General features: G+C 39.9%; 1 protein-coding gene and 1 long non-coding RNA gene across 3 annotated transcripts in view; one reads left to right on the top strand and one right to left on the bottom strand.

Moving 5' to 3' along the window:
* Positions 1 to 23,561, bottom strand: part of LOC148223458 (uncharacterized) — a 35,200-nt gene that overhangs the window by 3,781 nt on the left and 7,858 nt on the right. The gene's annotated exons all lie outside the window — the stretch shown is intronic.
* The window catches only part of HIF1A (hypoxia inducible factor 1 subunit alpha), a 30,490-nt gene that overhangs the window by 5,396 nt on the left and 1,533 nt on the right, over positions 1 to 23,561 (top strand). Inside the window, exons 1-14 of one of the 2 annotated variants that reach the window (XM_088166340.1) lie at positions 6,503 to 6,647; positions 9,067 to 9,257; positions 10,050 to 10,195; positions 10,290 to 10,374; positions 13,596 to 13,708; positions 14,755 to 14,957; positions 16,626 to 16,732; positions 16,902 to 17,049; positions 17,924 to 18,144; positions 18,330 to 18,610; positions 19,127 to 19,249; positions 19,471 to 19,865; positions 20,705 to 20,813; positions 23,426 to 23,552. In XM_088166340.1, coding sequence (XP_088022466.1) covers positions 6,625 to 6,647; positions 9,067 to 9,257; positions 10,050 to 10,195; positions 10,290 to 10,374; positions 13,596 to 13,708; positions 14,755 to 14,957; positions 16,626 to 16,732; positions 16,902 to 17,049; positions 17,924 to 18,144; positions 18,330 to 18,610; positions 19,127 to 19,249; positions 19,471 to 19,865; positions 20,705 to 20,813; positions 23,426 to 23,552 — 2,272 coding nt within the window. In that variant the 5' untranslated portion in view covers positions 6,503 to 6,624. Of the gene's footprint in view, positions 1 to 6,502; positions 6,648 to 9,066; positions 9,258 to 10,049; positions 10,196 to 10,289; positions 10,375 to 13,595; positions 13,709 to 14,754; positions 14,958 to 16,625; positions 16,733 to 16,901; positions 17,050 to 17,923; positions 18,145 to 18,329; positions 18,611 to 19,126; positions 19,250 to 19,470; positions 19,866 to 20,704; positions 20,814 to 23,425; positions 23,553 to 23,561 lie in introns of those variants that run through there. The other variant, XM_014871372.2, reaches the window with a different exon arrangement.

The following is a 23,561-nucleotide window of genomic DNA, read 5'->3' as shown; positions in this document are numbered from 1 at the left end:
AATGCCGTTTATGTAGGTGACGAACACTTCAGGGTTCTTTGATGTGGAGCCACAGCCTGAGTTGAAGCTACGCCTGTTCCTACCAGCCTGGGGGTTGGGTTTGAGATCTCCGAGAAAGTGCATTGATAAAGAGGAGTTTCATCATGTGCATAATCTGTACTTTCTTCCTGTTGAAGTCTGATAACAGTGGGACTTGTAGAGAAAAGTAGCCCTTTAAAAGCTGGAGATATTTTAGTACCAAGAAATTCAAAATGGCTTTGCTGGCACTGGAGGAGACCTGGTGCTTCAAGATGGTCCATCAGTCGTTCCTTAAAGACACCAAAGCATTACAAACTCTGTGTGTGTGTTAGCAGAGATACTGTGCAGCTTCTCTTTAATTTGTTGTGAACAAATGCTCCTTTAAGCATTTTGAGAAATGTTACAACAAATCTTTTAACTCACTGGATTAGAATAGAGCCTGAACTTCATGTGAAGGATTGAGGATACTGAATCAGCAGCACTGATTATAATTACAACAGTGGAAGGTTTTACCAAGCAACTTATTAAATAACCTTTTTGACTCTGTTTGTAATAATCCTGAAAATGCTACGTGAAAAAGATGACCTGTTTTGTTTACCAGAATGAGTTCTTTCATTGTCAATCCTGAACCAAAACTAGACTGATGTCACTTTATGAAAATTGGTGCATTTCAAGAAGCAAAAGGATTTGAGGCCAAGCCTCCTGTTTTTACTCACAAAGGAGAATAGTAAATGGACTGTTATGATAGAAAGGGAGTTACTAGAGGCTTACCTCCTTATGTTTCCTCCCTGCTCTCCTCCCTTGGAAGACATTAAGTAATCCACATCAAATATAAAGGCTGCAGCCTTCTCTAGCTAAACTAAAGAAAAGAATGGTTTAGCTCGGGATGGGAATTTTGGTGCTCAGTCCTTCAGAAAGGACTTTTTCCTTGCACCCTATTGAGTCTATTGGATGCTGAGCTGACATTGCTGCAGGCTTTTTGTCCTAGCTATTGTTGTAAATGTTTCTCTTGACTGCTTAGTGGGTCTGTTTGTTCTTTATTCAGAGAAATATAAAACTTGATATCTCTTGCTTCTGTTCTTTATTTTTCCCCCTGTTCTTAAAACCTTTGATTACAAAATACCCTGTTAACTGAAAGCAGTTGAGGAACTTGAGGTGAAAGGATGAAACTTGGAGGGAAGCAATGAGGGAAAATGTCCAGGCTCCAATCTTGAAAACGAAATGCAGTGAACAAAACAGAAGATACATTTTAATGCCGTGATTTAGACTAAAATTACTTTATCAAGAGTCTGCATCTGTCTGAAGGTAGACCAGTTCCTTGCTAAAACATTGTTAACTGAAAACCTGACAAATATCTCGGGGATATGTTCTGCATCATTTTTTGTGAGCTTGGTAGAAGCAAAAGCAGAAGGGCTGAAGGGAGGAGAGCACTTAGTGTCTAGTTCTGTCAAGCCCATGTTCAGATATCTCTTTTGAATAGCTCTGATTTTTCTGTAATAATAAACACAATTTAACTACCATATATATTTTATCCTGAAGGGGTAAAGTACAACTAATTAAGGAAAAAAAGTATATTCAAGGAAAAAGCCAAATAACAGCTGAAAAAAAGACTTTTTTTACATGCCACCACTTTTTTTACATGCCATGTAGTTATTTTAAAACAGTATATTATGATGCCAAGGTACACTGTGAGTGGGTTACATTGTATAGTAAGACATGACAGAATCACTTCACCATGATCTAAATTAGAAATGACAATATTAAAGCTTTTCTTTTCCCTTCTTATTCACAGTTTCTGTGTGGGGAGGTAGTTGGGGTTTCAGGTCAATTCAAGGCCAAATCCAAATGATGGATAATCTTGTCAGCGTGGTGCTGTGCTGGGTTCAGGCCTTCAAGGCTCTGCTGCTGGCTCCTGAGTGCTGTGATTTATCTGTAGGGTGGGTGTTTATATGGACTTTGTGGTGTGTGGTGTAAGACTTCTCTAGGTGAGCTGACCGAGTCTCCTCTCGCTGCCTCTCTTCACTCTCATTTTGCAAACGCCAGTGGCTTTCAGAGCATTTGTGCAGCTGAAGCTAATCCAGGCTGACCTGCCTGCTTGCTCTCCTGATTTGTTAGAGTTTTATCAGTTAAGGGCTTGTTTTGGTGGTAGTCAGGCTATGGGAAATGCTTGTAACTACCATCATGTGAAGCAAATGGTTTAATTTGATGTGTTAGAAAGAAATACACAAAGGAATGAATTTTAATAGTTTACATACAGTGGTGTTGTTTCTGCTTGGGTATTACGTTAGTTTCTGCAGTTAAATCTCTTTTGAATCATTCATAGGGTATATAAGGAATTTCTGAGTTCTTTTCCTGAGCTGGATTAGTGGGCTGTGATGTTCATTAATTCATAAAGAGCAAGACTTTCTTCTGTGTAATCACATGTTTCTGATTACACACGAGGTTTGAGTGTGGGTTTTTTTTTTCCTCACAAGAACTCTCTACAAAGATTATAACACAAGAAGAACTAGTAAATAAAATCGGCCATAAAGCAATAATACTTTAAAAGGAAATCACGTCAAAGGTGTAACCCCAAGCTCATGGAGAACTGGCAGCTGAGAGACTGCAGTAATTCTGTAGCACTGCAATAGGAGGAAGGAGCCCCTCCCAACCAATTTGGAAAAAGTTTGCCTGCTGAGGGATGAACAGTCTGGGCTGCTGGTCAGGACAGACAAGTGTGTCACTGCAGGGCTGGGAGGGACAGGGAGCGGAGCTCTTGGGGCTGCTGCCACTCTGGGCCATGTTTGTGTGGGTCTGTCTCAAGATTTGATAGATGGTGCTAACACTGCAGCTCTGTCCCCCTCACTGAAGTTGATCAGTTCCTCAGCTCCCCATATACGTAAATAACTGGATTTGAGCGGTGTTCTATTTCTTTATAAACCAGTTTTTCATAGGAAGTTGTCGATAAAGCAGTCCCACTGTTTCAGTTTTTCTGTGCTTAGTGCTGGGCTTGCCTGGACCTTCCTTCCATGAAGGAATAATTTAGCAAGTATGGCTAGCAGCTCTGGACAAAACACAGATTTTACAAACAGTGGCAAACCCAAGGGATTGTGTATTCAGCATGGTCAGGAGAGTAGAACTTTGTCCTAACACTCTTTGGCTACAGGTGAGAGGAGCTGGTGGGACATGCCCAGGGCTGAGCCATTCACACATGGACACAACTGGTTATTCTGGGTGTTCTGCAGGGTATGGCTGCAAACCAGGAGCTGCCCCTCTGTCCAGTTCAGCTGTGCTGCCAGAAATACCTGGCTTAGGCTGGGCCTGAAAAGGTGACCAACTTTTATACCAACCGCAGGAATGCTTCAGCATTAAAAGTTAAATGTGAGACCACTTGCAGGTCTACTTTCTAAAGTTCCTATACCATCCTGATGTCATATACTTCTACTATATTACTGTGTTGTAATATTTGCATCTTTTTTTGGTGTAATGAAGAAAAAAATGAAGCTGTGTTATGGTGGATATCGTTTTTATGACTCAATTTCTAAGCCAGGTGTTTCCCAGAATAGTTTTACAGTCTGAGAGGAGAGATTGTTCCTAACATGGAAATACTATCTGAATCTTTTACTGGCAAATGATGGCAATTCATGGCAGAACTGAAAGCTAGTTAAGCTCAAGAAGATATTACCAGATTTGAGGCATGTTACTAATTAGGATTGTTTGTTTCCTACATTGGATATTTCTGTGAAACTTTAGGAACAAGTAATGTGATAAATACAAAACCACTTGGTTGAAAAAAGCAAATCTAAAGAGAAAAATGTGAATTGCTGTCAGAAGATGTTTATATTTTACAATGTTCTCAAAACTTGTATTGAGAAAGATGAGCCTGGGTTAATTAATTGTGCACACGTTATTTTACATGGGACCTGAGAATACCTGTAGAGTAAAATGTGCCTAATTATTTTAAGTTTGAATGGGGGAAAATCTGTAACCATAGCAAAGTGACATAAAGGAAACTTCTTGAGTTTGTTTTTTTTTTTGTTAATCTAATATTTTGTACACAGTATAAAACTTAACACCGGGTGGTGATTTTAAAAGCTAGGAGACAAAGTTGACTGCTACACATTTTAAGTTCTATTCATTGACCATTTTTTATCTCATTATTTTCAACCAAAATTTAACATTTACTGGTGGTATTTTCCTGAGTGTTTTTTTTTTTGTTTTTTTTCTTTTTGGTTTTTTTTGAGTATTAGTTTTTTCACTCAAGGAGATGAAAAATTTGGGCTGCATTTAGACAGCTGGGGGCTCACTTATAGGAATCTGCTATGGAGGGGATGGTATGGGGAATGATGTGTTATTTGGGAGATGCTGTGGCCCAGATAGTTTGTATGACCATGATGTCAGGAGTTGCCCACTCAAGTAGAGAGGCCAATATTAACATCTAAAACTGGTGGGCTCTGAGTTGCTGCTGGTGTGCTTTGCTCTCAAGGCTGTTGGGCAAATTTTTGCTGTAAAACTTTGTGATTTGAGGCAGTGAGTAGGAGTCCAGGTCACAGCCTTCAGCTGAGCTCGTGGTTCAGCTGTAGCCGTGAATCCTGGTCATGAAATACTCTTTTGCTCTGGGTCTCTAACTCAAATATCTTCTGGAGTTCAGATTTTATTCAGCTATTGCATGTAAACATCTCTCATATATAAGAAGTATTGAGTTTAAAGGGGTCAGTGAAACTGCTTTCAGTGAGCTCTGATGGATAATGTGCTTATGATTCTCTGCTTCTATATTCTGGTGGTAGAAATACAAAATAGAAATGAATGTCTGGCACTGAAATTGTGCAGGAAAAATCAGACCTGCAAATGCATGCAATTTCCTGTCCAGCACCGGCATTTCTGATATTTTCATTGCATGTATAATCCACTCGGCAGCTGAGGTTCTCTTCAGGCTCTTGAGGTGTTTTTTTCCATGCCAGACTGACAGCAGAAGGCTGCAATACAGCTCTGAAGCTGGGGGTTTGTTTTAAATGGAGCTTGGCTCCTTTTCTGCAGAATGCTATTTCTGTTGAGAAGATCATTTACACAGGGGCAGTTCCAAAAGAACGGATAAGAGAAGTGATATGATTTGTTTAAACTTATTTTGGGGCACTTCACATCTCACTGTTTAAAATCCCCTTCCCTGAGCTCCCTTTCCTTCCCCTCTGGTCAAGGGAGTACTCACTTTGGAAATACATTTTCTCTACAGGAATTCAGTGTCATTTAATTGACTACACAGAAAATTGTGAGCAGCTTTACATGCTGATGTGTGTTTTTTTTTAAATTTACTTTATGCAATTGTAACAAAGCTTAGAGTAGTTGCAATAGTAAAAGAATTTTTTGTGTGTGTGTTTTTTTTTTTTTTTTTTTTTTAGTTTGGTGGCATTTCAGTGTTGAGGCAACAATGACTTCACTTGGTAATTAAACCTCATTTGTGAAAGATCTTTTCCCTATTAATTTGACCATTAAAGAAATGCTCTTTGAAGCTCGTAGTTAATCTTCCTATTTAAATGGCTGGGTTTTACTCAGATTGGTTACAGCTTAGGTTTAAATAGCAGCTAAAAATAGCCAACTGTTGTGCTGTACAGTTTAAACATCTATCTATAGTAGTAGCCTTTCTAGAAGGGAAACACATAGTAAAAGGCAGAGGAGACGCTGCCACTCGGGCAGCACTGGTTGGTTCCAACATCTCCTTTTCCTTGGGTTTTGCCCATCAGCTCCAGTTGTCAGCACTTGATCTTATGCTGGGATTAATTTTTAACAGAAAGCACTATGGGCTGGATTTGAGCACTGTTTCAATTGGTAATTAATAATTCAATGGTTGGGAGAAGTTTTGACTGTTTCTACTGAAGGCTGCTGCCAAGGGTGCTAAAACCTGGCAAAAATCTGGAAACTACCCAAAATATTTTCAAGAACATTAGGCTGTCAGAAAGACAAGGGCTGAAATCCCAATTTGTGAGGTTAGTGTCTGTTTTCATCTCTTGAGTGCCCTGTGTGATTCACACAAGCCTGACAAACCTGTGGATTTGAAGTGTTCAGCTTGATTGCTAAAGCCAGGGGAGTTTGAACTTAAAAGTGTCTGCAGTTAAAAAGGAAGCCGTGACAAAACTGCAGGAATCTGGGTGGATGGCAACCATTTACTTCCAGTAATTCTCTCTTGGAGTTTTTGTTGTAGGATGGACATTTTGCAGGTCAAGGGATCTTGAATGAGTAGCTAACAAAAATACAATATAACAAAAATATAACCATAATATAACAAAAGTATAAAGGTGAATCTGTGTAAGGCAACAGAATTGCTTGTGCTGCTGTTACAGTTTCAGCTGGGATGGAGTTAATTTTCTCCCTAGTAGTTGATGCAGGACTGTGTTTTGGAGAATAATGCCGACAGCACTGAGGTTTTAGTTGTTGTTGAGCAGTGCTTACCCTGAGTTAAGGACTCCTCAGTTTCCCGTGCTGTGCCAGTGAGGAGATGCACAGGAAAGCAGGAGGGGACACAGCCAGGACAGCTGACCTGAACTGACCAAGGAGATATTCCAAACCACAGAGCATCATGGCCAGTGTGTAAACTGGGAGAGTTGGCTGGGAGGTGCCAGTCCCTGCTCTGGGATGAGCTGGACACCACTTAAAGGGTGGGTGAGCAATTACACTGAGCATCACTGGTCTGTCTTGAGTCTTGTTTCTTTCTTTATGTTCTGTCCCTTGTCATTGCAATTGTTATTTTGCTCCAATTTTTAAACTGTTTTTAAGTTGACCCACGGGTTTTACCTTCATTGCAGTTTTCCTCCCCATTCCACGAGGGTGGGACAGGCAGTGAGCAAACAGCTTTGTGGTACTTAGCTGTGGGCTGGGGTTAAACCATGACAGTTACCTTGAAATACCTTTGACAGAATAGAGTTACAGTGAAATCTGTGGTCCGAGAAAGAGGACAAAGAGAATCCAGATTTCTTTTTCACCTCCATACTTAGTTTTCCACAATAAAAAAATAGTACTTGAGGCCTTTTTTCAGTAAAAAATATTTAATCAGTCAGGTTAAATAGCTGAAATATTTTGCAGTATTGTTAAAGGTCAGACTTTTCGTAATGGCTATTTCCAGATATACCTGTATGTCAGGAGCCTCAAGGTTCTCAGACCAAGATATCCATCACTACAACAGGAACATCTGTTGTCACAGGGAAATTCAGTGTGAAGAAATCTGAAATATGGGGAAATATTGTTAGATATTTTAGGCTGCCCTTCTGAGGGACATGAGCTTATATTCACAGGAATCAATGGGACTATTGTATGTCCAGAGCTTTTTAAAAATATAATTCCCATAAGTTAGTTTTACAAAGGTCTTTATTGCTATTATTATGTCAATCTATTAATGTTTCTCATTCCACAAGAATAGTTTCTCTTTGCTTGCAGTGGCAGGAGTAGGAGGAGAGGTTAGTGGGGATGGCATACAGTTTTATCAAGTTGGTAAAAAGTGATTGTAAAAGAAATTCTGATAGCTTATTCTGTCTTTTTCATGGATTATTAAACTATTTCCATGTGTCAAGGCATTCGTGCTTCCACCATCCAACACAGTATTGTCACGCCTGTGTTTCTGCACAAACTAAGCAAGGTTTTGGCCACTGTGGGTAGCACAGCAGGTGAAGGAGTGAAAATGTGTTTTTTTGGTATGTGTTTGCTAACACTGAAGAGTGGAGATACAGATTAGATATTGGGAAGAAGCTCTTTACTCTGAGCGTGGTGAGGCCCTGGCAGAACTTGCCCAGCTGCCCCATTCCAGTGTTCCAGTCCAGGTTGGATGGGGCTCTGGGCAACCTGGAATGGTGGAAGCTGTCCCTGCTCATGGCTGAGGGGTTGAAACTGGATAATCTTTGTCACTTCCAACCCAAACCATTCTCTCATTCTTTGTATCTGGTTCATTATGTCCCTGTGATCATTAGCTCTTGAATTGCTTTGCTCTGTAATTTGTGCTACCTCTCACAAGATATGTGCTAACTAAAAAGGACTTTTGGCACAGACCCACAGACTCAGAAATCTGAATTTGGCAGTGATAGTAGATGGCTTTCAAGTCTTGTGAAATCTTAAAGTAATTCCCAAACTGCAATTGCCTTTTATATCTCAGGTGAGTGCAAAATGAAGACAGGGTGCCTTCAGGATATGTAAATGCATGAAAAGAAAACTGGACAATAATAGTCTGTGGTTTTGTATTGTTCATTTAAAAATAAAAGCACATTTATTTCCTCAGGGACCACAGCAGCACTGAGTTCTTGTTTGCAGGTGTGAAAAATTTGGAGCTCCTATGTGAAAATGTTTAGTTCAAAACTCATCTGACCAGATGCATGAGACAGAAGGGAGCCGGTGTGGATGTTGGGAAAAGGGGGAATTCTCCAAGTTGCTGACAGTCTTAACTGTTTCATTGCTTTCTGTCAGTGTGCTGTTCTTTACCTCGTGTTCTGGAGGAGGCAGGTTTCCAGAGGCAGTGGAAGGAGAATAAGATGTTGCTTCCCAGTAGAGGAGAGACTCTGGAAGGGGCTTTTCTGGAGAAAGAGTGAATCATAGAATCATCATAGAATGGTTTTGGGAAAGGGACTTTCTGGGTTGCTTGAAAAGCAGCATATCTCATCTTAAATGAGTATCCTTGCTTATCTGACCTGTTAGGTGGGCTTTGTAAGGATGGTAAAAAAGGAAGAACTTGGAGAATGTACATGATATATGATGCTGAAGCTCTGAGCTAGAAATTACTTACTCTGTAATTTCTTGAATGGACTTGAAGAGTCAGGATTTGGAGGCTGGAGAGGCAGCACTCAAGGTATGAGATAAGCAGAAAGGATTCCGAGTTCCAAAGTGTCTCCTTACGACTCTGTGGGTTTGAATTTAGTTCTGGCAGAGCCCAACCGGGGCAGAAGTTGATACAAAGAATCACACTTGCTCTTGTAAACTGAGTCTTTACATTATTCAACTTCCACAACTGTTTTACTTGGCTGCTGAGCAAGTTTCAAAGACACACATAGCAGAGAGCTGGCTTCCCTATATTAACCCGAAACTTTGTTTCTATAGGATTAGCTCAGAACGCAGGAAAGAGAAGTCGAGGGATGCAGCCCGGTGCCGGAGGAGCAAGGAGTCAGAAGTGTTCTATGAGCTGGCTCACCAGCTGCCCCTGCCCCACACTGTGAGTGCACACCTGGACAAGGCGTCCATCATGAGGCTGACCATCAGCTACCTGCGCATGAGGAAGCTGCTGGATGCTGGTAAGGGAACAACGTGGCACTGTCTGGGAGGGGATATGGAGGAATAATCTGTTTGTAAGATCTGTCAGCAGTAAAATAAATGAATGAGTTATTAGCTGTGTCCTTTCTCTGGGAAGGTGGAGACTTTACAGTAGAAATCGGCTATTGGCAATGACACAAGAAAAATCCACTGTTCAATAGACTTCATTTTTTCCCTTTCTATTCTGGTGGTCCTGATTGCCTTGTCACAGCTGTAATGCCCTTTTCAGTCTCATTTGACCCTTCTCCCAAAGTTAGATTCCTTCATTTAAACCTCTTTTCCCCCTAAACTTGTTTGCTCCAGCTATGCTTTCTATAGGTAGTTGGTTCAGGGTTGGCTGAGCTAACTATAGTTGTGCCCCCTTAATATAAACTGCAAGGAGTAGTTTTGTAAATTGTGTTTCTGTCATGTGCTTCTCTGGAGGTGAAGTCAGCTGAGGATGTGTTGTCCCAGAAAGCCCCTGAGAGAAGTTTATAATGTCTTTTTGAGATGGGTGGTAAATTTTTTGCCACACAGACCTTTGCCTGAAGGTTAAGGGTTTATTGGTGAATACATAACAGCACAGAGGGTTAACCTCACTCTGATTTTCTGTGATTTCTGATACCTTTACTAGAGCTTGAAGATTTGAACTGATCATTTATCTAAATGAATTATACTGGTTTTGAATGGTCCTGCAAGATTCACTCCTTGCAGACTGGTGCCAGAAGTCATTCCTGCTGGTAAGTAAAGAATGGCTGGTGTTTGCTTAAATAAAAATGTGTGGCTGCTTGCAGGTGAGCTGGAGACAGAAGCCAAAATGGAGAAGGAACTGAACTGTTTCTACTTGAAAGCTCTTGATGGCTTTGTCATGGTTCTGTCTGAAGACGGGGACATGATCTACATGTCTGAAAACGTGAACAAGTGTATGGGACTCACTCAGGTGAAATACTGACATTTCCTAAGACTGTTTAAAAAAGCTGTTCCATTTTTGTGTATGTGGAGTTAAACACCCATGTACCTCTTAATTGTTGCAGTTTGAGTTGACGGGGCACAGTGTATTTGATTTCACTCATCCATGTGACCACGAGGAGCTGAGAGAAATGCTTACACACAGAAATGGTGAGAAGAAAGAAAAAAAAATCAATTTAATTTACTTATGGGTAGTTTCTGTTGGCATTAATATAGTTGGATATCTGCCAGAAAATGGTGTTGGGTTAAAAAGCTAATATGTTTTTATTTCTTAAGTCTCAAATTAAACCTTGTTGAGGGACACTAACAACAGGAATAATCAAAATGTTTTGGCTGTATCCTAATTGTAGAAGAAATGAGACTTCATTAGGATTCTTTAACAAAATTACTAAAATGGAGTTCTTCAGGGTTGAAAGAATAAGTGCCTACAGAAAATTAGAGGTAGGTTGAATGAGAATGATTTTAAGCAATTGCTGTAGAGGGACATGGAGAAGCTCAGTTGGTGCATTTATCTTGGTCTGGCCTTGCAGGGCAGCTGAGAACAAATGCTTTCTTCCAGAAATCTGTGGTTGTATACACAAGACAAAAAAAACCATACTGTATTTAAATTTTAGGACACCAAGACACTAATCTGGGAATACTTGAACAGCCCTAAAAAGGGCTTTGGGGTTGATGCTTCTCTGCACCTTTTAATTGGTGCATGAAATTGGTATCTTTTCACAGATTTCTGGCTCTTCTGAGGGAACAGAGCACTGTGTTTACACATGCTTTATGCTTTGAAATTTAACAGTTGCTCATGAATTACAGCTTTTATGTCTTCTAAAGATTCGATAAAGGCTATAAAGACTTGGCAGCCTACATGCCTCCAAACAAATTCGCTTTACTCAGTAGTTGGAAGCCTAAAGTCTGACCTCTCTACTTCCTTGCTGTTCAAATGAAGGTTATATGGACTCTGAATTCAGATAGTGATAAATGAATAAACCTGACCTCTGTTTCTTGTAGCACTGTATATCTTGTGTAAGTCTTATGTTGTCATCCTAGTTAAATTCTGTGGAAGACACCTGATAAGATACCGTAGCATTAAGGGCCTGACTTTGGTTTTGTAAGCATTTTGTAAACTTGTCTGCCCTTAGAATTGAAGTATGTTTCTAAGGCTAGATTAGACTTCTCCCCCTTTGGAATACAGTAATGCATCTTGGGGATGGGGAAACAATTTCCCTAAAGCATTGTAAAAAACCTGGTTTTGTTGCAAAAGCTTATTCTTAAAAATGTCATATCACTGAGTTTCATGCAAACCATCTCAAGCATGTCTAAATTGGCCAGACTGGAATCAGATGTCTGGAAAGCATTATTGCAAAAGCTGTTTTGCAAATGACATTGGCAGACAGAAGTCTAAATTACAGTAGTAATAGTACATTTTTATATTTATTAGTATTCCCAGGTTGCCTTCTACTGCAGCTCTTACATCAGTGGAATTATTTTGGTTTTCAATTGAGTATTAAATATTCCCCTTTGGGACTATGCAAGTGAATATAAATGCGATTGGCAGAAAGAAGAACTGCATTCTCATTTTATGAAGCTGCTTTTTAAACTTTCAAAGCTGGCCATTTTAAAAAATAACGTCTGGTGCTGAATCAGACTTGAAAGTTGCTCCATCTTTTACTGCTGCTTCACAAAGCAGAGCCTCATGCATCAGGACTTGGAACAGTAATGGTTGTGTGATCTTCAGCTATCAATTCTGAGATTGGTTTAACTCTTAAGACTTACTGAATTAAAAAAGCTTTTGCTGCTTCGGTGAATTCTGCTTTAGTTTCTCCCCCACTTCCTCCATTATTAAGGTTTTAAAGTAGCATAAAATATGCCTGAGCCCTTTAGTCTTTGCCTCTGCTAGAAGCAATAAACAAGTTAGCATAGGGGCTATAACATTTTTTCTAATTAATTTTGTCCAGCCAGAAACTGCAGTGCAAGCCACCATGGAGAATTTCATAGCTACTATTGTCTGTAGAGGATGAGAGCAAATTATTGTATAAACTTGTATCAGAAGTAAGCTCACATGTTCTAAAGTGCCCCCTCTGCCATGATTTGGTCCTTGCTCTTTAGCAAGCCTCAGCAAACTGGCTCTTCCACTGCTCCTTCTCCTGGGTGCTGCATTTCCTCCTTGCACACATTGTGAGCTGCTTGCAGCTCTCCTGATAGCATCAGTTACATTTTCTTTGCCCACAATAGCGTAACTAGTAGTTACAGATCTGTAAGGATCTCCCTGTGCAGACAAAAACTTAACTTAAAGCCTGCTGGTAGCAAGTGAGGCTAAAAAATAAGTGCTGCCAACATTGATTTGTATTAGGGTTTCTTGACTCTTTTTCTCCTAAAATTGTTAGTACTGTGTTTAAAAACTTGGTCCCTGTTTAGTCCAAGCGTGTAAATCACCATGGAAATATTTGGATGCATATAAACAGCTGAGTTGTTAATTTTGAATTGAAAAACTTGCAGTCCTAAAGAGCAACGAGCCAGAAAGGTGCTTGGTTTGAATCTCCTCATAGTGAGTTACTGATGCATTTCAGTGGAAACCACCTCAACGGGGCTTCTTATTCTACATATGTTTTTCTTGTCCTCTGTCACAATTTTAAAATATATTAAAATTCCAATTGGTCTCTTTCTTCCTGCTCCTTTTACCTGAAATCTGGGAGTGTGGAGTTGGCTACAAATACAATCCTGATGATAAAACATTGAAACTGGGCTGCATCAAAAGCCTCTCCTGTGAGGACAGGCTGAGAGAGGGCTGGGATTGTTCACCCTGGAGAAGAAATGGTTCCGGGGAGCTCTTTGAGTCTCTTCCTGTACCTAAAGTGGCTCCAAGAGAGCTGGAGAGGGACTTTGGGCAAGGGCTTGGAATGACAGGACAAGGGGAATGGCTTCCCACTGACAGAGGGCAGGGTTAGGTGGTTTTTGGGAAGGAATTCTTCCCAGTGAGGGTGGTGAGGCCAAAGGCACAGGTTGCCCAGAGAAGCTGTGGCTGCCCCATCCCTGGCAGTGCTCCAGGCCAGGCTGGGTGGGGCTTGGATCAACCTGGGATAGTGGAAGGTGTCCCTGCTTATGGCAGAGGGGTTGGAACAAGATGGTCTTTAAGGTCACTTCCAACACAAGCCATTCTATAACTTCATGTAACTTCAGGGTTTTATCTACTTGATAGTAAAACTTGCTCTGAAAAATACCATTATCAGAAGTGCTATTAGGTATATGAATCTTTTTAGTTTATTGTTTGGGTTTTCCCTTAGCCTTAGAGTTCTATAACGTGTTTGTGGAGGGCTTTTAATGCCTTTGGAAGATTATCCAAGTATTTGAAACATTGATTTGCTTTTTGCTTCTGCTAGGTCCTGTGAAAAAGGGCAAAGAGCAGAACACGGAGCGCAGCTTTTTTCTCAGAATGAAGTGTACACTGACTAGCAGGGGAAGAACAGTGAATATAAAGTCTGCTACATGGAAGGTAACTAATGCAAAGGATTATTTGCATAGTTTGGCAGTTTCCTCTTCAGATGTCATAACACTGTATTTCAACATTTTTGCTTCATGTAACGAGCTTGAATTTCACTAAGTGCTTTATAATTTAATGATTGTGCTTCATTATGCTGAATTTTAATGCTGAATACATCACAGACGTAACTGAAACAATGTTTTAAAATTAGTTTTTCAAAACACTTTTAATGAATTTTCCATTTTAAATTAGAGGTCATTTACTTACAATTATAATTACCAAATATGCTTGCATAAAGACTTCTCTGGGAAAAAAGTACTTGACATCACTTATGCTGATCCCTGATTTCTTTTGATTTGTCACTGAAAACGTGATAATTGAAGTCTCTCTGAAGGACTTCAATGCCATTCTTTTGAAGCTGCTGGCTCTCCCTTTTGTAACAGTTGGAACAAAAAGAGGCCAGCCTGATAACTTTCTGCAGTGAATGCATTTTCTCCTCTGGACAAAGTAACCTTTTACTGTATCCAGTGGATTATGGCTTACAGTTCTCTTTTATGATTTGAATTTGATTATTCTGGATCAAACAACTTCTTTGCTTCTGTCTGTGAACTATTTCTGCTTCAGAATGGTTAAAAAAAAGCCTACAAAATGCAAAAGTTCCTGTCTGTTGAAGAATGTATTTGATCTCTGTCATCACCTCTGCAGAATATCTAAAATGGGGGTTGTTACTATTACCATAACTTTCAGATTTAAATTGTGGATACCTTTTGCTGAGGCAGCTGCTCGAAGTTGTCATTACTGTGACTACAAAGAAGAGTTCACAGAAATGCAGCAATGTCTGGTGTTGCTTCAGCCAGTGCTGAGGAAGGAGCTGGGCTGTGAACCCATCCCAGGATGTGTGGGGTGAGGAGGAGGAGGACACTGCTCTCCTCCAGCCTCCCCTGTCACTGTCCCCTTGAGGGGTGGGGAAGGACTTGGCTCTGGGTGTACTGGTGGAGATAGGATTGTGTTGTCTGACAGTCCAAACCTGGTCTTTCTAAACCCCAACTGCCCTGTAGGTGCTGCACTGCACTGGCCACATCCGTGTGTACGACACGTGTGGGAACCAGACTCACTGTGGATACAAAAAGCCTCCCATGACCTGCTTGGTGTTGATCTGTGAACCTATTCCTCACCCATCAAACATTGAGGTCCCCCTGGACAGTAAAACGTTTCTCAGTCGTCACAGTCTTGATATGAAATTTTCCTATTGTGATGAAAGGTAATATATATGATTTATAATGTAAAAAATAATTTGTTTGAAACATTTGCAGAGCTGGTACATGTTGGCTAAAGTTCGCCTTCTCAATAACTTAATTCATCTTGACAATGCAATCATTGATGGCATACTTGGGTTTTTCCTAACTGATCAGGATGTCTTAAAAACCGGATTTTTAGATCTATGGAGGATGCAGGGTTATTACTTTGGAATAATGAAGGGGAAAGGGACTTTTTATAGAGGCAGATAGTGATAGGACAATGGTTGTAATGCACAATGTTGTGCATGTTTAGATTAGACATTAGGAAGAAATTCTTGATGAGAAGCTGTGGCTGCCCCATCCCTGAAAGTGTTCCAGGCCAGGCTGGATGGAGCTCTGAGCAACCTGCTCTAGGGAAAGGTGTCCCTGCCCATAGCAGGGATTTGGAATAGGATGGTCTTGAAGGTGCCTTCCAACCCAAGCCATTCTGTGATTCTGTAAATAAATCCTTTGCCTTCAGTTAGCTGCCTCTTCAAATTGGTCTTTACTGTAGTGGCAGTGATTTAAATTAAAATGAGAAGATTCTTCCAGGAAACTGGAAATGGATTCTTCTTTCCACTGAAAAAGCAGGATTTTAGGTTTGTTGAAGATGGGGCATTTTACTGACTGAAAAGAGTGTGTGTGTGTGTAATACTTGTCAGATGTATTTTATTGCTACTGCTTCCCCCTCTCCCTTCCTCAGGAGATCAGTGTCTGCTTTCTTCTTCAAGAAACCACAGATGTTCAGCTGTACTTTCAATGCAATACATCTGCTGTTGAAAAATTATATTTTGTGTTCTGGTGCAAATCAGGGGTGTAGTCAGACACATCAAACTGATTTTCCTATCCTCTGGGAACTTAGCTTGATAAATTTGATAAATGCAAATGAAGGAAATAGTCAGCTCAAGGTTTTTTGTTTGGGGTTGGTTTGTTTCATTTTTTTGTTTGTTTTTAATTTGGTGTTATTTGTTGCTACCCATTTCCTTTATAACAAAAGTGAATTTCTAGTTAATTGTTGCAGTTAGATGCAGAAAGAGGTAATCAGACGCAGGTAATCTCTGACCTCTGGAGTAACAACCTTTCTAGGACTGATGGTGTCACATAGAAGGTACTTACTTGGTCACATTCTGCATCTAGAATAGGGCAAAATACAAGCACTTCCCTGGTTAGCACTGCCCTCTAGAGACTGAAGAAATCCCATTTGCCTTAAAAGCAGGCAGTGCTTGAGTGGAAAGAGTAAATCTGATTCCTCATTTCTCTTGGTTGCAGGATTAAAACTGTTGAAGTGTATCGTTGTTATTTTGTTAAATTCTCTTTTTTGCCTAAGCTGGTCTGTAAGTAGTTGGTCTACCTTGAAGCAAAAATAAAAAAAATGTCTAAAGAGTGGGGATTTGTTTAATCCTATCCTCACTACACGATTTATAAATCCTCAGTGAGAAGTAAAATCCTATGCCTGCTGAAGTTTCTCTTTTAAAGAAGCATCAAAATAGCAATTTTTTTTCAAAATGAAAAGTCCCAGTAAACCAAATTGCTGCTAATATGTGTGGAAGTGATTCTTAAGGTTTTTCTAGATGTGCAAGCACCCAAATGCTCTGGTATTTGTGCTGGCCCATGTCTGCTTTCACGTAGCAATTTTTTCCCTTGTTTTAAAGAATTACAGAGTTGATGGGGTACGAGCCAGAGGAGCTCCTGGGTCGCTCAATCTATGAGTACTATCACGCACTGGATTCTGATCATCTGACCAAAACACACCACGACAGTAAGTGAAAACTGAATTTAAAGCCCTCAAACTACAGGAGATGAGAGACAGCCCTGGGGGAAAGCAGCAGAAGAACAAGGGCTTTCTTTTAGTTGCAATGAATACTGACCTCAAACAGTTCTGGGGTTTTTCTGCCTGTAATTAAAGCTGATGTTCTTTCTACTTTTAGTGTTCACAAAAGGACAGGTGACAACAGGACAGTACAGAATGCTGGCCAAACAAGGTGGCTATGTCTGGGTTGAAACTCAAGCAACTGTTATATACAACACTAAGAATTCTCAGCCACAGTGCATAGTGTGTGTGAATTATGTGTTGAGGTAAGTTGAGTGGACTTCAGTGTTCTTTGTAATCATTTTTACTGAAGACCAAGGCAGATTCTGATGGCACTGGTCCCCTGCTGACTATGATGATACTGTTCCCTACCAAGGAAATTTTTCTTCGAATACTAGATTAGAAATTGTATTTGAAAACAAAATGCTTTTTTGGTCTAGTGATGTCAGTAGATGATCTCTGCAGGCAAATAAGTATAGAACTAGCCTCTTCTGTATGATTGGAAGCACTTGAACATTTGTGTGCATTTTAGACAACTCTCTAATCTTTGTCCCAAGTCTGGAGCAGTTAATTCCACTAATAACTTTGTCGTGGAGTCAGAGCAGCAGTAGTGCTGTCATTCTCAATCCCATCTATCTTTTTCTTCCTTAGAACTCCTCTTTTAATTGAATGCTTCAGCTGAGGGCAGACTGAGTGACTGTTCTTCTGCAAATGTCTAATAGTCCTAAATTAGTTTTTCAAAACTTCAGTGAATGTCCCAGTATAAATCTATCAAGATATTGCACATTCATTTAAAACAAGGAAAAGTAGTTTAGGAAATATCTAACTTTTCCCCCATTTTTTAAAAGATCTTTTCCTTTTTCAATGCTTTCAGGAAAGCATGTTTATATTTGTTACTTTTTTTATGATTGCACCACAATTAGTGCTTGCTTTGTCTGTTACTTTTGAGGAAAGAATGAGTAATAAAAAACTTCTTAAAGCCCTTATCCTGGTAATTTTGTGGGGTATGTGCAGTGGGGTGTTTTTGGTTTGGTGTTTTTGGATGTGGAGAGTGTGTAGGTTTCAAACTACAAAATTATTAAGCCAGAATTTATTCCTTTTAGTTGTTCTTTAACAGTCTTCTTCCTCTCTGTCTGACAGTGGAATTGTTCAGAAGGACTTAATTTTTTCCCTTGGACAAACTGAGTGTATGCTGAAACCAGTGGAGTCTCCTGACATGAAAATGACCAAAATATTCAGTAAAGATGACCTGGATGATACCAACAGCCTATTTGAAAAACTTAAACAGGAACCAGATGCTTTAACTGTCCTGGCCCCAGCTGCTGGAGACACAATTATCTCTCTAGATTTCAGCAGTAATGGTGGGTGTGTGTTTAAATTGGAGTGCATGTTAATTAGCAAAGTTATTGTTTTACAGTAGATTTCATAAAATAACCTCCCAGTACCACTTGCCCAGTGGTATTTCAGCTGCTGTTTAAATTTAATGAGGTCCATAGACACGCACAGTACTGTTACTTAGGTTGATGGTTTCTTTTAATTTTTATAGAGTCTGATGAACAACAATGTGATGAAGTTCCTTTGTATAATGATGTAATGCTCCCCTCATCCAGTGAGAAATTGCAGAATATAAATATGGCAATGTCCCCACTACCTGCCTCTGAAACTACAAAGCCACTTCGTAGCAATGCTGATCCTGCACTCAATAGAGAAGTTGTATCAAAGCTGGAGCCAAACACAGAGCCACTCGAACTTTCTTTTACCATGCCTCAGGTGCAGGAGCAACCAACCAGCCCTTCTGATGCAAGTACCAGCCAAAGTTCACCTGAGGTGAGTTTTGTAATTTGGATATGCTGTCATTAAGATGGATGTGCTATTGGGACTTGTGGGACAGATCTGGTTAAGGATATAGCCAGGATAGGAATTGGAAATTATTTCTACCTTATGACTTAAGGTCACGCCATGATCTGAGGAAACTGATAAATTGTCATACCTTTTCATTAAAGTGAGTCTTACAAATGTATGCAATACAATCTGATAAAAATAAGGAGAGCTTGGGATTTGTCTTTTTCATTCAGTTGGTTCAGGCACAGCTTCCCTGAGTAGCAAAGTAGTTGCAGTAAATTACTGTAGAGGCTACTTCCAGGTTTCAACTAAGCAAGTGCTTCTCTAGTGGGGTAAATTTGAATGTATACAGATAAATGTGTTTTCCTTTCCCATTTTAATTTTGTGTAGCTACAGCTTGGGATTAGTTTCTACATTAGAACATATTGTAGAGAATCTGTAGGTAACTATGCCAAGTGATGCAATGACAGAAGCCTAAAACTGTTCAAAATGTTTTCACAGCCCAGTAGTCCCAACGACTACTGCTTTGATGTGGATAATGATATGGCCAGTGAATTCAAACTGGAATTAGTGGAGAAACTCTTTGCCATAGATACGGAAGCAAAAAATCCATTCTCTACTCAGGTAAATGTACAGTAACTTAAAATTCTTTATCATCTTATTCTGAGTATACTTCTTTTCCTTTTTAGAATGTTATCAGGAACCTCCTTCCCTTTTTATATAATATTTTGATTAACGTGTAAAATAAAAAAAAATTATAAGGATTTGGTAAAAGGAAAAACCTTGATGAAGTCATAGCTGAGGTTTCTTCCACACTGATTAGTTCCACCTCTTGTCTCTTCCAGGAAACCGATTTAGATTTAGAGATGTTGGCTCCTTACATCCCGATGGATGACGACTTCCAGCTGCGCTCCTTCGATCAGCTGTCGCCGCTGGAGAGCAGCTCCCCCAGCTCTCAGAGCGCAGGCACCATCACCATATTCCAGCAGCAGGCTCAGTCGGCAGCGGGCAGGGCTGAGGAGGTGAAGCCGGCGGAGCGCTCGGACGATGTGAAGACGATCGTGGTCCCTTCCTCGCCCGCGCGCGCGGTCCCCGAGCCCAGCAGCGCCCCCGGCTCGCCCTACGGCGGCAGCAGGAGTCGAACTGCCTCGCCCATCAGAGCAGGCAAGGGAACAGTGGATCAGGTGGAAAAGCCTTCTCCAGGAACACCCAGCTTGCTAACAGTCACTCTGAATAAAAGGTATTTTAAAAGTGCAGCTTAAGCCCTGGTACCTGTTCAATGAATTAGATGCAAATTCTGCCAGCTGTTGTATGTTCATCCTCAGCATTCTTCAGAGTAGAAATTGAGATGTTTAAATTTGGGCATGTCAAATGAGTCTTTTTTTAATAGAACTCCCCTAAAGTTAATTTCATGGTAGCTTTTACCTAAGCACCTCATGTAAAAGCCAGCTACTGTGAAAATTCTGTCCTGCTCTTGTACCTGATGTGCAGCCTTTATAAGAATGCAATAGGCAACTTAGGTAGTTACACCCACACAATGTTTCTGGTGCTTTCCTTGTCCACTGTTAGAGGCAAGAGGCAGCTGCAGTCTGTGCTACAGATACTGCAGATATCAGATAGACATATGTCTGTAAGCAATAGATATTTTTTTCAAATTAAATGTGTTTTGTGATGGACTGCCTGCAGTAGATATTTATCACAATAGGAAACTATACTAAGTCAAACATGAGATTTGTGATATGTAAAAGATGTATCTGTACATACAAATATTCAGAATAGACTTTCCCTCACCCTTCCTCCCCTTCTTTCTGTTGAAAGTGAACTGCTGAACTTTTATGCTTTTTTTTCCTGCAGATTTAAAAATTTTTGTTAAAACTCATTCTGAGCTTCACAGCAAGATTAAAGGCTAACATTTGCTATGCTCATAGAAAATGATTATTGAAATAAGTCAATTTATGAACGAAAAGTAGTGGAGTTCATAAATTCAATTCTGTGATGTTGTATATATAAGTGTCCACGAAAGAAGAATGGCTTGAGGAAAGTAGAAACGTCTTAACAGCCTGAATCAATTTTTCTTAGATCTACTGCACTGGATGAAGAACTAAATCCAAAGATGCTAGCTTTGCATAATGCTCAGAGAAAACGAAAAATGGAACATGATGGTTCACTTTTTCAGGCAGTTGGAATTGTGAGTTTTGTTTTACCATTTTAAAATATTCACTTTTAACTTTGCAATTTCTGAAATGAGGCATCAGTGCAGACTCCTGAGTTGAGCTGTTGGTAAGCAGTGGAATCTTGGGATGAGAGATAATTGATAGTGAAATATATATATATATCTGCAGATACTCCACTGCTAGTTCTCTTTTACTGTCATCTTTTTGAAAGTGCCTCTAGACTCAAGTGCATTTCTTGATTAGGTAAAAGATACTCTTTAGTCTTCTGTGAACATATGTATTTCTTTAGTAGAATATGCACAAATGTAAGACATCACATTTAAATGTGTAATTGCTGTATTTATTTAACTTTAGAATTCAAACTCAGTTTTCATATTTGTCAACACTGGAGTTTAGTGTTTTCATGCTTCATCCTATGCTTTTATTTTTCCACTGGGTCTGAGATTCCTTTAATCAGATAACAAGACCATCTGAACTGTGAGGGAAGAGAGCTTCTATAATAACTTAGCAAATGTCTATTACTGCCACTCCCTTTCATGCATGCTCTCTCTAGTATTACTGTGGCCACTTGAGAGTAGCTCATCCTCATCTGTCCTAGCTATTCAAAAGAAACTTTGTAGATCCTCTTAGATTTGTGTCACTTGATTGGGGGGGTCTAGCTTGTTATTTTCTGCAATGTATATGTATGGTATGTTGTCTCGGGAATCTTTGTCTCTCACTGTCAGCTCTCAGTATTTTGAAACCTTGAGCTTTGCCATGACACACTGTTCTCTCTGTCATCTTCACTGTAAATTCCCAGTTGTCAAGTTTTGAGAAGCCTTGGTCTTAAGTCTTAATTCCTCTACTGCAATGTAGCCATTGAGCATTACAGTCTGGGCATAAGACAAAACAGTTTTTCTATGCCATTTCTATGTGGTTGTTTTCATTTGCTAAATGCTTTGCACTTCCATGCATGTTGTTCTGCTGCTTCCAGAAGTCCTGTAGGAATTCGCAGCTCTGCAAGAAATGTTACTGCCTTCCACTGCCCTTTTCTCATGCAGAGGTGCTGCAGCTCATAGTGTTGCTGATAAAATATTCAAAACAGCATGGGATGTCATTAAATGCACAGAACACAAGCAGTTCAGTGTTAACTGCTGGAATAGTGTTCATGCTTCTGTGCTTAGTGCCAGTTAAATGCTTACAGGTTCAGGCTTCATCCTTTGCTAAACCTTTTTCTTTTGTCTGTATCTGACAAAAGTGTTATAAATATTTTGATGGTTTCTCAGAGTCAGAAGCTGAATTTCCATGAAGCTGGGTCTCAGTGGAGTTATTTTAAGAAGTGTGCTTTTGTTGTTTGGCTTCTCTCTCCACAAAGGATTTCTGGGAGGATATACAGGCCTCTGGCACAAGCAGAAAAAAATGATGTTAAATCCAGGCTTAGAATACATGCTGTTCTAGGGTTGTACCAACACTTGCCACAACTTTTTAGCTCTAGAGAAGTGGGATGTGTTTTGCAAAGAGTGAAAATAAGTGAAGACCAAAGCAGAATACTACTTTATCCTCCTAGAAAACAGGAGAATTAGACAAGGACAAGATATAGTAAGGTTATAAAATATTGTATTATAGTGAGGTTATAATTATATCATTACACTGGAACAGTTACAAGCCATATCTTTCTAGACATGAAGGGCTGGAATGCATTCATAGTAAAAAAATAAGCAGCAGCAGCAATGTAGGTAATCTCATTAGGAACTGCAACTCTGAGTTAACTGTAACTTCTACTACACAGCTGCTCTTTTGCCTTACATGGGTGTTTTATAACCTGAAAACATATGCTCTTCACTATTTTGAGGATAATGGCAGTGTTCTGAAATACCTTCTCCTCTTTTTGCTGCAGTCAGTATCAGTAACAAGACCAAACTTTGCAGATTCAAGTACTTTTGCCAGCAGACTTGATACTAAAATGATGCTTTTTTCCTTCCATCCCATCTGTTTCAGTGGCAGCTTCTTCTTCCTTATCCCAATTATACGAAGCCCCTTCACCTTCCTAATCTCCATATCTTCTGTTCTGCTGTCAAAAGAATATGCTAAGGAGCCATATCTGCACTAGACTGGTGTAGAACTGCATTTTCCACAGGGCTTGGGTCTGGTGGCTTGGTGGCAATAACTGGAGTGCAAGCAGAATTTATATCCTAAATGTGTAGATAGGATCACCCTACTGAGGTTCCTGACTCTGCTGCCTGCACTATTAATTCCAGTGCAGAAAGCCATTAGAGACTCCAGTGAAAAGCTGATGCTTAATCACCCCAGAGCAGTGGTAATTAAGTGGGTGTGTTTGTGTACATGTACACGTTAATTTTGAGCGTGGTAACTGATGATAACCAGGATTTTGTAATTGCTTTCTGTAAGGGAGGTCAGGTCTTGAAACCTGATTCGGTTTTCTGTTAAACAATTTTCAAGTTGGAAATATATTGGAAATATAGTTGGAAATATATTTCTCCCCAAATTCTGAACAAAATCCACTTTAAATTGTATCTATGCCACATCAGTGTAACTTAGTGACAGAAACTGTTCATTTGTAAGAGGGATGTGGAGGGTTACAAAGATACGATATTCACTAAAGAAGATTCATTTTATTTCTTTCTAGGGGTCTTTATTCCAGCAGACAGCTGACAGTGGAGGAAATGCATCACTTGCTTGGAAACGTGTAAAGGGATGCAAAACAAATGGTCACAGTGGAATGGAGCAAAAGACAATCATTCTACTATCAACTGGTTGGTACT

Source organism: Sturnus vulgaris, chromosome 6 (assembly GCF_052056855.1).
Source record: "Sturnus vulgaris isolate bStuVul1 chromosome 6, bStuVul1.hap1, whole genome shotgun sequence".
NCBI classification, from domain to species: Eukaryota; Metazoa; Chordata; class Aves; order Passeriformes; family Sturnidae; genus Sturnus; species Sturnus vulgaris.
This window is presented reverse-complemented; position numbering and strand designations above follow the sequence as displayed.